This window comes from Garra rufa, chromosome 2 (genome assembly GCF_049309525.1).
Source record: "Garra rufa chromosome 2, GarRuf1.0, whole genome shotgun sequence".
In the NCBI taxonomy this organism is placed as follows: domain Eukaryota; kingdom Metazoa; phylum Chordata; class Actinopteri; order Cypriniformes; family Cyprinidae; genus Garra; species Garra rufa.
Window position 1 is genome coordinate 14,092,790 of NC_133362.1, and position 14,243 is coordinate 14,107,032.

The 14,243-nt window shown below is 36.4% G+C and overlaps 1 protein-coding gene across 2 annotated transcripts in view; it reads right to left on the reverse strand.

Moving 5' to 3' along the window:
* Positions 1-14,243, reverse strand: part of adgrb3 (adhesion G protein-coupled receptor B3) — a 54,632-nt gene that overhangs the window by 15,022 nt on the left and 25,367 nt on the right. For both annotated transcript variants that reach the window (XM_073833734.1, XM_073833733.1), the window contains exons 6-12: positions 9,662-9,731; positions 9,226-9,292; positions 8,709-8,794; positions 6,848-6,946; positions 3,026-3,197; positions 1,369-1,464; positions 533-572 (exon numbers count right to left, since the gene is read on the reverse strand). In XM_073833734.1, coding sequence (XP_073689835.1) covers positions 533-572; positions 1,369-1,464; positions 3,026-3,197; positions 6,848-6,946; positions 8,709-8,794; positions 9,226-9,292; positions 9,662-9,731 — 630 coding nt within the window. The remainder of the gene's footprint in view (positions 1-532; positions 573-1,368; positions 1,465-3,025; positions 3,198-6,847; positions 6,947-8,708; positions 8,795-9,225; positions 9,293-9,661; positions 9,732-14,243) is intronic.

Here is a 14,243-nt window from a genome sequence, read left to right on the forward strand (position 1 = left end):
GGATGACAAGGGGGTGAGTACATTATCTGTAATTTTTGTTTTGGAAGTGAACTACTCCTTTAAATTAGAAGTTATTAAGTCTAATATATTTATTATATAAGTCTAATAATAATTATATAAGTCTAATATTGAATGGCTATAGTCAATGGTCAAATAAAGAAAAAACGAATTTCCTAGAGACATCGTTAATATTGATATCAGTGTTACTCACCTTCAGTCATAAAAAATTAAATATTAAAAATAAACATTGTTTATGTTGTTTCTACATTATTGAAGATTGAATGTAAGCTTATTGCAATATAGAAGTATATTTAAAAACTCATTTCAGAAAAAAAATGTGTGATTAATTAGTTAATTTTTAATAAATTGATTGACAGCACTAGTATGAATCCTGATGGATGATTAGCCCGGTGCCACTGGGACTCTTATGATTCTAATGTGCAACCCGGATGTTTATTCTCTCGGGCCGTTTTGGCCCAGGAGAGGAGAAGTAATTAGGAAACACATTAATAGTGCACCATCTGTTTCTTACCTGATCGACATGCGATGTCCACGTCTTTCTCAAAATCCGTCTGTGAAAAAAAAAAAAAGTGAAACTTAGACATGCAAGGGAAGTTTGATTTAGAACTAAAACATAAAAGCTGAAGCTTTATTTTAACTTTAAAAGTCGTAGACTGCAAAAAGCATTTTCCTTTCTGATTGGCTATGTAAAGTCAGAATAATACATCAATGGTATAATAAAGTCTAACATATCTACGACATCATGGGATTCTTCCCAAATTGTATGATTTGGCTGGCTTGTGTCTGCAGTCTAACCACGTCCCACAGAGAAAACAGTCATCTGTTGAAACGGCTTATAAATAGAATCGGATTATTCAGGTATCACAATAGAGGAGCCATCAACAGTGGCGAATCAAAGACAGCCTGCGCATTGGAGGCCTCATTATAGTGAAATGCTTCTAGTAAAGAAACTTTAAATCAAAACATAAATGAGAACTGTGATCATTATGTGCCAGTGGTTCTGCGCGGGTCACACATCTCCGGAACCATTTTAACAGCAATTACTCCCTCAAGCCAGTGAAGGATGAGAGAGACCGGTGTGAAATATGACAAATGGGTCCCATCTGAGAAAGGCCAAGGCTAGAGGAAAGCCAAAGGACGTGGATAAAAGATTTGCTGTTATTAATTAAGCATAACTATATAAGCAATAACACTGTATAACCAAGATTCATACTAGAAGACAGCATTCCATTAAATGAAGAGGACTGTGAGAAGTCACAGCGCAGATGCCAGAAGACAAAAATATACAGCTGAGTTTGGGACTGTACAGCATAAGAATACTGCAGTCCCAGGAGGCGAGTGTCTTACCATGATCTGTGCATGCCCGTTGGGAAATGTACCAGTCGCATCTGCGCTGATGGGGTCTTGACAGTTTCTCAGGCGACATCTGAAGGCATCTTGAACCTATGAACCATCATTTTAGTCACTCAGAAATAACATATGCTATTGTACAAAACATTTCAGGAGAGCACAGTGCTTTGGAATTTGAAAGTTTGGGGTTGAAAATCGCACCAAGACTTGATTTATTTGTGACCCTGGACCACAAAACTAGTTATAAGTAGCACAGGTATATTTGTAGCAATAGACAACAACACATTGCATGGGTTTCTTTCATGCCAAAAATCATTAGGATATTAAGTAAAAATCATGTTCAATGAAAATATTTTGTAAATTTCCTACCGTAAATATATCAAAACTTAATTTTTGATTAGTAATATGCACTGCTAAGAATTTAATTTGGACAATTTTAAAGGCATTTTTTTTTTTTTGCACCTTCAGATTCCAGATTTTCAAATAGTTGTATCCTGGCCAAATATTGTACTAATATCTAATAATACATTAATGGAAAGCTTATTTCTTTTCAGCCTAATTAAAAGAAGAAAAAAAAAAAGATACCCTTATGACTGGTTTTGTGGTCCAGGGTCACATTTGATCAAAAATACAGTGCTAAAACAAATATTGTGAAATATGTTTTGAATTAAAAAAATTTATATATTTTAATATATTTTTAGATGCAAGTTATTCTTGTGATTTCAAAGCTGAATTTTCAGCTTCATAGCTGTTGAATAAAACTTTAATAAAGTCTTTAGTGTCACATGATCCTACAGAAATTATTATAATATGCTGATTTCCTTCTCAACAAACATTTCTTATTACTGTCAATGTTGAAAACAGTTGTGCTGCTTAATATTTTAACAATTAATTAGCAAAAGAACATTTATTTGAAATAAAATATTTTGTAACATTATAAATGTCTTCACTGTCACTTTTGATTAATTTAATGCGTCTTTGCTGAAAAGTATTCAGTAAACTACTTTCCAAAAAAAGTGTATAAAAATTAACAAGCCTGCCAACTAAACAAATGTAGCAACAAATGCTTTTTATCCTTTGTTTTTACGCTCACTGAAATTGCCAGATTGTTTCGGGTAGGGGGTAAAAGGACATCCAACTATTTAAAGGCAACATTCGCAACCAACTTCTGTGAAACAAGATGTTAAACGAGGAAAAAACATGCAGGGATTTGATTTTATTCATCAGGATTTAATTGGTCTTGGAAAGTGGCTGTTATGTACCAGAATGGGTACCAGTGGATGTGATTTCTAAATGACAGATTAAAAAAATAAGAGGGCTTGGTGTTGTCAGTCCAACAGGAAGTTATTTCAGAAGAAGAGGGATCATCAGAGATCAAAAGGGATTCATTTGAGGATCAGTCAGACAGATTTCAAGGGTGAGTTCCGACTCGTTCGGCTCTTCTGAAAGTGCTTTAAATGTATAATAAAAATATCTTCTTTTTTGTTTCACAGAAGCAAGAAAGTTTGGAACAACATGATGGTGAGTAAATGATGACGGAATATTTATATTTCTCCCTGGATAAGAAATAAAATAAACTAAGCCTCTGAAGAAATTAAAGACAGTGTTGAATTGCTGATGGAAAAGTAACGGATTATAATGGTTCCAGCCCTACCTCTCTTCTTAGGATACAGTGGACCATGACTATGACAAAGCCTTGCAGGGAGTCAAAGACCGCGAAGAGGATCTGGAATAAAATTGAGCGTTTGTCCGTCATGGCCAGCACCGCAGACATCCAGGTGAGAGCTAATAGAGGAAGGACGACACAGGAACTCCACAGGGAGGCCCTGAGACAGAAAGAGAGAGATAGAATTAACAACAAAAAAAGACGCATTTTTGGCCGTGCTCCCAAAAGCATTTTTTACCCATTCATTTTCTCCACAGGCATTAAAAAACAAACACTTTAATGAAAAGCTCTAAGCCTTGAACAAACTAACCAGCTCTGAGATGAATCATAACACTACAGGCTTTGATTTGAATAACAAAAAAAGTCCATTAAAATTTGAAAAAGACAAAAGACAATTAAATTAGTTATGAAGGAACGAATTACTCATTTCATGAAACATTATGAATTACTCTTGACTAGTCATTGACAACAAGTACTATACAATATGGTTGTATGTACACTACTACTACTACTACTACTACTTCAAATTTAGTTTTAATAATATAATGCTTAAAGGGATAGTTCACCCAAAAATCAAAAATCTGTCAGTAATTATTTACCCTCATGTTGTTACAAACCCATAAGAGCTTTGTTCATCTTCGGAACACAAATTAGGATTTTTGAATAATTTTCGAGAGCTTTCTGGCTCTGTATAGACAACAATGCAACAGTCACGTTCAAGGCCCAGAAAGGTAGTAAGAAAATCATTAATACAGTCCATGTGACATCAGTGGTTCTACCTTAATTTAGTGAAGCTAGTTGAGGTTAAAAGTTTACATCCCCCTTTCAGAATGAGCAAATTATTAATTCTTCTTCTTTCTCTCTCGGCTTACTCCCTTCTAATCAAGGGGTCACCACAGCGGAGTGATCCGCACAGCTGATTTGGCACATGTTTTACACCGGATGCCCGAGCAAATTGTTAACTATTTTACCAAAATAAGTGGGATTATACAAAATGCATGTTATTGTTTATTAACTACTGACCTGAATAAGATATTTCACATAAAAGATGTGTACATATAGTCCACAAGAGAAAATATTAGTTGAATTTATCCTGAACCGTAAAACTGCCTGCTGTTCTTCAAAAAAAAAAATTAAGGTCCCACAAATTATTTGTTATTTTCCAGAATTGTTGTGTATTGGAACCCTTTCCAACAATGCCTATGGTTTTGATATCCATCTTTTCACACTGAGGACAACTGAGGGACTCATATGCAACTATTACAGAAGGTTCAAACGCTCACTGATGCTTCAGAGAAAAAACAAAAAACAAAACTATGCATTAAGAGCCGGCGTTGAAAACGGAATGGAGGTGTACATTTTTCTTATTTTGCCTAAATATCTTTTTTTTTATTATTTATTACTGCCCTTTATTTAGAGGCTAAAGTAGATACAGTCGTGGCCAAAAGTTTTGAGAATGACACAAATATTAGTTTTCACAAAGTTTGCTGCTAAACTGCTTTTAGATCTTTGTTTCAGTTGTTTCTGTGATGTACTGAAGTATAATTACAAGCACTTCATACATTTCAAAGGCTTTTATCGACAATTACATGACGTTTATGCAAAGAGTCAGTATTTGCAGTGTTGGCCCTTCTTTTTCAGGACCTCTGCAATTCGACTGGGCATGCTCTCAATCAACTTCTGGGCCAAATCCTGACTGATAGCAACCCATTCTTTCATAATCACTTCTTGGAGTTTGTCAGAATTAGTGGGTTTTTGTTTGTCCACCCACCTCTTGAGGATTGACCACAAGTTCTCAATGGGATTAAGATCTGGGGAGTTTCCAGGCCATGGACCGAAAATTTCAACGTTTTGGTCCCCGAGCCACTTAGTTATCACTTTTGCCTTACGGCGCGGTGCTCCATCGTGCTGGAAAATGCATTGTTCTTCACCAAACTGTTGTTGGATTGTTGGAAGAAGTTGCTGTTGGAGGGTGTTTTGGTACCATTCTTTATTCATGGCTGTGTTTTTGGGCAAAATTGTGAGTGAGCCCACTCCCTTGGATGAGAAGCAACCCCACACATGAATGGTCTCAGGATGCTTTACTGTTGGCATGACACAGGACTGATGGTAGCGCTCACCTTTTCTTCTCCGGACAAGCCTTTTTCCAGATGCCCCAAACAATCAGAAAGAGGCTTCATCGGAGAATATGACTTTGCCCCAGTCCTCAGCAGTCCATTTGCTATACTTTGTGCAGAAGATCAATCTGTCCCTGATGTTTTTGTTGGAGAGAAGTGGCTTCTTTGCTGCCCTTCTTGACACCAGGCCATCTTCCAAAAGTCTTGGCCTCACTGTGCGTGCAGATGCGCTCACACCTGCCTGCTGCCATTCCTGAGTAAGCTCTGCACTGGTGGCACTCCGATCCCGCAGCTGAATCCTCTTTAGGAGACGATCCTGGCGCTTGCTAGAATTTCTTGGACGCCCTGAAGCCTTCTTAACAAGAATTGAACCTCTTTCCTTGAAGATGATCCTATAAATTGTTGATTTAGGTGCAATCTTAGTAGCCACAATATCCTTGCCTGTGAAGCCATTTTTATGCAACGCAATGATGGCTGCATGCGTTTCTTTGCAGGTCACCATGGTTAACAATGGAAGAACAATGATTTCAAGCATCACCCTCCTTTTAACATGTCAAGTCTGCCATTCTAACCCAATCAGCCTGACATAATGATCTCCAGCCTTGTGCTCATCAACATTCTCACCTGAGTTAACAAGACGATTACTGAAATGATCTCAGCAGGTCCTTTAATGACGGCAATGAAATGCAGTGGAAAGTTTTTTTCGGGATTAAGTTAATTTTCATGGCAAAGAAGGATTATGCAATTCATCTGATCACTCGTCATAACGTTCTGGAGTATATGCAAATTGCTATTATAAAAACTTAAGCAGCAACTTTTCCCATTTCCAATATTGATGTAATTCTCAAAACTTTTGTCCACGACTGTACTTGCATATTTCCCAGAAGACAAAATAAATACAATTTACCCTGATCTTCAAATGCATGATTTTTCCTTCTAAAGCATCAGTGAGCATTTGAACCTTCTGTAATAGTTACGTATGAGTCCCTCAGTTACACAGTCATAGTTGGAAAGGGTTCAAATACACAGAATTTATAGGACCTGAAGGATTTTTCTAAAGAACAGCTGTATTTGAACTGTTCAGAACATGTCCTTACTGTTCACAAAATGTCCTTACTACCTTTCTGGGCCTTGAACATTTCAGTTGTGTGGCTGTGTATGGAGGGTCAGAAAGCTCTCGGCTTGCATCAAAAATATCTTTGACATGAGGGTGAGTAACTAATGACAGAATCTTCATTTTTGGGTGAACTATCACGTTAATACAAGGCTACAATGCATTTATAAAACTTCAGATCCCATGGTTTGTCTATAAAGGTTTATATGCTATTGTAAAATATCACTTTCTCTAAAATCATGGAGATGTTGAGCTCTACAGAACAGATACGCCAATGATGAGATGAGACATACTTTGCCAGTTTCATTCCAGATGAAAGCATGCACATGCCCAAATTGTCCTAAATTGCCACCGGCACATAAATGAGTCCAGAAGCACACAACAACCCAATGCATTGTTCCAATAGAGTGTGTCGACATATTACAGACAAAGAACAAGAGCCAGCTGTTCATTTAACACCTCCACAAATCTCCTTCCCCGAGGCAACGGGAAGGACACACACACATAAAGTCACACGCACACTCTTGCATACAGCTTAATCAGCATAATCGATTTGCTGAGGCATCGGTGGGCACTTACATGGCGTTGCTGGCCGTTGTTGCTGATAAAGCAGTAGTTGAGACGACGCCACATTTGGCACATTTTAAAGTTAATCCTGTATGGGGCTCGCTCATCTGCCTGCAGAACAGCCAAATAACCAGACAACACAAAGGGAATGTGTTTACATGGAGGTCTGATTGTACCAAAGCAGAGGTGGTGGATGTTTTTTTTTTTTTTTTTGGGAGATACGGCCCTTTGTGGACATCATCAAAGATGAAGTGTGTAATTGCTGCACCTTTAGCAGTTGTAATCTGTTTGACTGAGCAGCTGGACTGGGCTGGAAATATCTCTATCGGCTGAACTAATGGTGTGAATTTGAGGCAAGGCTACCTGTTTTTGCAGTTTTTTCCGACTCAGATGACACTTTAGCTCTGTTTGCAAACCTAATGAGGTCCACTGCCTACTGTCAACATAGGCAGCTATCTTTTAAAGCAGCTTAGTGTGACTCACAGTTGATCCAATATGGTTTAGTGTTAGCATGTTGCTAAGAAAACTCAATACTCTAACTTTTACTAAGCATAAAATATATGTAGCACACACAAATATTGGGCAAAGGAGTGGTTATGGTGAAAAGGTTTTTATTTGCATTACGTTTTACTTTTAGCTCAAAAGTGTCGGATTTGTAAGAAGTCTCTTATGCTCACCAAGGCTGAATTTATTTGATAAAAAACGTAAAACCGCACTATTTTGAAATATTAATTACTGTTATATAGGAGAAATACATAAAAATGTTTTCTATTTTAATGTGTTAAAAATAGAATTTATTTTTGGAATGGGAAATTATCGTTTAAGAAACATCGCAGTTATTGTTGAAAACAGTTATGCAGCTTAATGTTTTTTCAAGTGTTCTGTGATTCTGGGATTTTTTTTTTTTAAAGAACAGCTTTTTTTCTAAAATTATAAATATAGTTACCAGCACTTTTGTATGGAAGCCTGTTTTTACCACAAAATAATTTTTTTTAAAGGTTATTACAACTTTTTTTTCTTAGAATTGCATGATACAAACTCGAATTTGACTTTTTTTCTCAAAATTGCGCGATATAAACTCACAATTTCAACTTTTTTTCTTGCAACTGCAAGTTAATATCTCGCAATTCTGACTTTTTTCACAAATTTCTAACTTTTTTCTTAAAATTGCATGATATAAACTCACAATTGCAAACTAGAAAATCTGAAATGCGAGTCATAAACTCAACATTCTGACATTTTTCTTGCAAATGCAAGTTTATATTTTGCAATTCTGACTTTTTTCTTGCAATTCTAAGATATTTCATGTAATTCTGAATTTATACATCGCAATTCTGACTTTTTTCATGCAATTCACTTTTCTCAGAAATGTGAGATATAAACTCACAATAGACAGTCCAATTTTGACAGGAAATTTTATTTTTATATCACACAATTCTGACTTAAAAACTTTAACAACTGCATGTAATAAAGTCAGAATTGGTAAAATATCAATTTTCAATATCAATTGATCACAAACTTAGGTAATTTCTTCACCTTCGCTATCTTGCTAATTGACAGGATAACAGAAAGCAGCAGCAAGTTTTATGCAAGCTGTCCGAATTGTCAACAACATTACAATCTGATTTGCTAAAAGACATTTTAGAATCAATCGGCAAACTAACTTCCAATTTCTAAGATACAGGTTTCCTTCACAACAAATGATACCAGAGGCAGTAGATAACAGAACTAGTAGAAAATATTTACATTTTTAATGAAGTGTCAGAACACTGGAGCATCTTGTGAACTCAGAAAATAGATTTGAGAACAGAACTTACAAGTCTGACATTTTTCATCTGTATGTGTTCGTGTGGTGTTGCTAATTGGCACTTACCCTGCTCTGTGTTTTAGTTTCTTATCCAGGATCCCATCTCTCGAAACCAGTTTATTAAACACCAGAATACCAATCACCATGTTAACCTGTAACCACACAGTAACACTGTCAGGGCCTGATCTCATCAGACTGCGAAAATATAAAAATGAATTTACCATACAACTATGAATTTAAAAAATGAAAGTGCTTTTCAACACTCTTAAGAATTTTACAACTAGCTTCAAGCTAGACTTTAAAAGTACAGCAATATAGTTCTAAAACTATTGTTTTGTATTGTGTAGATGCACGGTAGTCTGAATACATCTTAATTCAGTCTAGAAACAAACTGCTTAATGATGCAAATAAATGACAGGGGTCACAATCTTCAAATCGTACCACGATGGAGTGAGGCAATTTTCTATTTTAATGTTGGCACGGCAGACTACTCCAGCAAATGACATAAAACATTATAAAAGCACTGGTGTGTGTAGTTAAGTCTGGTAAATGACTGTAAATAAATTTCAAAGTGTAAAATTACCAGCACCACTGCCGCGGCAGGTCCCACAAATGCATAGAGAAGACCACCTTCCAGAGATAGCCAACAGCTGCAAACACAAAAACCCCCAAATATCAGCAAGTCTTGCATAAAATTTAACATCCGGCATCAACTTAATGGGGCATGGCAGTACACAGTCGTATCGTCCTTGAGTGTCTGGGGATCTGGAGCCATATGCCTTGGTTCTACATGAGAGACTTTTAGTATGGAACAAGAACTCTAAAGAGATCTTAAAACACTGTTTATATCTAGGTATCCTCGGGAGAACTAGGTGGGACGGCTGCAATCTCTTGGCTCTGACTCATTACTTCATGCTACTGCTTTAATTGGAAAGATTTTCATGGGTTACGTGTGGGGTCTCTTAAGTTTTCTGGGTAAACATGAGGAACAATGAAGGGGGAAAAAAAGGTCGTCTTACTATTGAGGTGTCCCGTATCCTTTTGCTTTCGTAAATCCCATTGAGATAGCGACCACCAAAGCAGGTAATCCTTCAAAAAAGACACAGGAATGATTAAAGGCCTCATACTGGGTAATCCTTCAGGGCTGGAGACATTCACAGTACATGTACAGTGGTGACAATAGGAGGTTAAGAATGAGGGAAAAAAAACAAAAGTGAGTGGTGCTTGTCCATGCAAAGCCAGCAAAAAGGGTGCATTCCTTTGAAAAATGATGGCTGACATTAAAATTGTATATAATTTTGTGCAAATAAAAAATATATTTGTAAATTTTTTGTTATTTAAAAAAAAACATTATTTAAATTGTTTTTTTGGTGAATTCAGCCTTTACAATATTATAACTGTACAGTATGAAGTGTACATATTTTTGTTATTTGCTAAAAATTCAATTTAACAGTGTTGTAGTTTGTGTTTTACATGCACTGCTGTTCAAAAGTTTGGGATTTTAATGCTTTTAAATAAGGTTCTTATGCTCATCAAGGTTGCATTTATTTAAAAAAATACTGTAATTTTGTTATATTATGTAAGGGATAATGTACAGGCAGCCGGTAGTTATCGACAGTGTGATCAGGACTTGTATCTTGTATCACACTGAAGGGGCTTATTTCGCGATAACTACAGGCTGCCTGTACATTATCCCGCTTATTACACGGCTACTCGCCACATAAAAAAACTGGACATGAATATGAATTTGAAACATTTTATTGGCATATTTGTTTTAAATTAACATTTTTATCCTTTCGCGAAACGATATAGTACCACGTGACTAACGTTCAAACGATGTACGTCCTGATGGCCATATAGCTGGCTATTGAATAAGTCTGACCGTTCGCACTTTGAACAGATGCATAAAATGATCATAATACGTATTAAAGGGATGGTTCGGAGTAGAATTGACTTCATTGCTATGCACTCCGAAGCCCATGTAAATACCCCATCCGAAGTTTTTTTTACCTTAGTCAAACATTTATGGAGATATTAGAGTTTTTCGAATTGCTTGTTACAGGAGTGAATGGTACATGTGATGTATCTCGTAAATTGCACCACTAAACGTGCAAGTAATCTTACCAAACTTGTACAGTAGTGTAAATAGGTTATGTACTCACAAAACGCTGCATCGGAACATTTGTAAGTCCACCATGAGTGTTTTAAAAACATGTTTTAGCCGATCCCTACTAGTCTCAAAAACTACAAATGGCGACACGTCGACGTCACTTCCCTGGTTTGAAAAAAGCACGTAAAAGTCCCCTACTACATCTGTGTGCATGTCAACTTGTAGGAGGACTTTTACGTGCTTTTTTCAAACCAGGGAAGTGACGTCGACTTGTAGTTTCTGACACTAGTAGTTCTCGGGTAAAACGTGTTTTTAAAACACTCATGGTGGACTTACAAATGTTCTGATGCAGCGTTTTGTGAGTACATAACCTATTTACACTACTGTACAAGTTTGGTAAGATTACTTGCACGTTTAGTGGTGCAATTTACGGGATACATTACATGTACCATTCACTCCTGTAACAAGCAATTCGAAAAACTCTAATATCTCCATAAATGTTCGACTAAGGTAAAAAAAACTTCGGATGGGGTATTTACATGGGCTTCGGAGTGCATAGCAATGAAGTCAATTCTACTCCGAACCATCCCTTTAAGATCCTCTGCTTCATATTTGTCGAAGTCTGTCTCCATTTTTTTCTCTTTTAGCCAGTCTTTGAGAAGTTTTATTGCCCATTCTGTATTTTTTGTGTGTGTTGGCTTCGTAGCTGTCATGCTCTTTTTTGTCAAGTTCAGTCTCAGTAAGCTCTCTGTGTCTTGTCGTTGTTTGTTTTTTCGTCTTAATTGGGGAGTCATTTGATTCGTCCGAATCTATCCACTGTTCAAACGTTTTGTTTTTACCATACATGTTATAATTAATGTCGAAATTTTCCATTGTTAATTGTGGTTGTCCAGTGTTTGTCACAAGATGGCGCCAAACGGTAATCTTTGTTGGCGCGGAGGGATTTTAAACATACAAGTAGTACCGGCTATGCGTTATTACTTTGGAGCGGTTATTATTTGAAAAGAACGAACCTGCAAATGTCTCAACTGACCAATCAGAATCAAGCATTCCAGAGAGCCGTGTAATAATGCAATTTAAAATCTATTTTAATATACTTTAAAGTATAATTTATTCCTGTGAAGCAAAGCTGAATTTTCAGCATCATTACTCCAGTCATTAGTGTCACATAATTCTTCAGAAATCATTTTAATATGCTAATTTATGTTGGAAACACTTGTGCTGCTTAATATTTTTTGGGAATAGTCTTTGATAATTAAAATGTTTGTATTCAAAATAGAAATATTGTGTTACAATATACACTAGGGGTGGAACGGTACATGTATTCGTTTCGAACCGAATCGGTACGGGGGTCACGGTTCGGTGCATGAATTTAAACGGAGAATACACGGTATGAAAATAAAAAAAAAACTTGCCTGCAAAATAATTAATGTAATGCGGAACTACTGTTAGATACGCGGGTTCTTTAGGGACAGCTAATATTTAGCCCCGCTTTAGCTCTGAAGCTCTGATTGGCGTCGATGCAGCCGAGCTCCGCCTATGTATGCGCTCTATCAGAGCCCGTCTACATTCTCTGGCACTCTGCAATTTTTTGTCAGCTCGACGGTCCATCATTGTGGTCCAGGGATTTCCTGAACTTTGATTTGTCAAGCCCCCATTATTTTGACGCTAATAGAAGAAACAATGCATGGAGACGCATAGGCTTGGAGCTAGAGCGCAGCTGATGGTTGCTTAGAAACGGCAGACGCTTCCGGAGCGCAAGCGCCCGAGCGCTTTGTTGATCAGGAAGAAAGCGAACGGCCCCTTAGATCGCAAGTTTGGGAAAACTTCGCTTTTCCAGTCAGTTACAGTAGTACAGGCGAGAGAGTGGTGGAAAAGACGAGGACTGTGTGTTGCCGTTGTTCAGCGGTTGTTGTTGGGTATGTGAGTGGAAATACATCTAATTGCCTTCTGCATTTTTGTTTTGCTTTTCCCTCCACTGTACCGAAATCATACCGAACCGTGACGTCTGAACCGAGGTACGAACCGAACCGTGACTTCTGTGAACCGTTCCACCCCTAATATACACTACTATTCAAAAGTTTGGGGTCAGTTAATTTTAAAGAAATTCAAATTTTTATTCAGCAAGGATGTGTTAAATGGATAAAAAGTGATGGTAAAGACTTACATTGTTAGAAAAGATTTCTATTTTGAATAAATGCTGTTTTTTACTTTTATTTATCAAAGAATCAAAGATAAAACTATCACAGGTTCTGTAAAAACATTAAGCAGCACAACTGTTTTAAACACTGATGATATTAATAATAAATCAGCATATTCAAATGATTTCTGAAGGATTGTGTGACACTGAAGACTAGAGTAATGGCTGATGAAAATTCAGCGCTGCGTCACAGAAATAAATTAGACTTTAAAGTATATTAAAATAGGAAACCAATATTAGTAATTGGAATATTTCACAATATTACAGTTTTTTTTATGTATTTTTGTTTAAATAAATACAGCCTTGATGAGCATAAGAGACTTCATTTGTTTATTCGTAACAGAAATTTTGTTACAATATACACTACTATTCAAAAGTTTGGAGTCAGTAAATTTTTATTTTTTTATAAAGAAATTAATACTTGTATTCATCAAGGATGTGTTAAATTTATAAGTGATAGTAAAGACTTACATTGTCAGAAAATATTTATTTTTTGAATAAATGCTGTTGTTTTTTACTTCACAGGTTCCATAAAAACAGCAAGCAGCGCAACAGGTTCAAACATTAATAATAATAATAATAATAATAAATTAGCATTAGAATGATTTCTGAAGGATTGTGTGACACTGAAGACTGGAGTAATGGCTGATGAAAATTCATTGCTGCGTCACAAAAATAAATGATATTTTCAAGTATATTAAAATAGGAAACCAATATTACAAACTGCAATAATATCACATTTTTTCTGTATTTTTGATCAAATAAATACAGTCTTGATGAGCATAAGAGACTCTAAAAAACATAAAAAATCTTACTGATCCCAAACTTTTGAACAGCAGTGTATTTGTTTTATTAATAACCCTATGTTTGAGCAACAGTATGCACCGCTTGTCTAAACAAATACCACTGCAGGTCTTCAGAAACACGTCAGGTTTTCAAGTCAGGAACGATATCAATTCGAAACCGTTTGTGATGTGAGAACAGGTAAACAATCTAATAAGAATCCCTGGAGTTTTACACTAAAACCCAGCATGTGAAATGCAATTAGCACAACTGCTTTTGAAAAGAGAGGCAGAAACAATCAAACAGGTCTTGAGCTGAAGTATAATATCACATCTGCTATCTTTCTAATCATGTCTCAATTTCTCAGTCTCTCATCTTTGCTGGTCTCGAGCAGGACTGCCATTATGAAAGGGCTCTTTCTGCTCCTGCCACTGTCCCGTGATCTGAATATTAACACCGTCCCTCTTTCGCTGGTGGCTCAATTTATTGATGCAATCAGCTTGTCTGA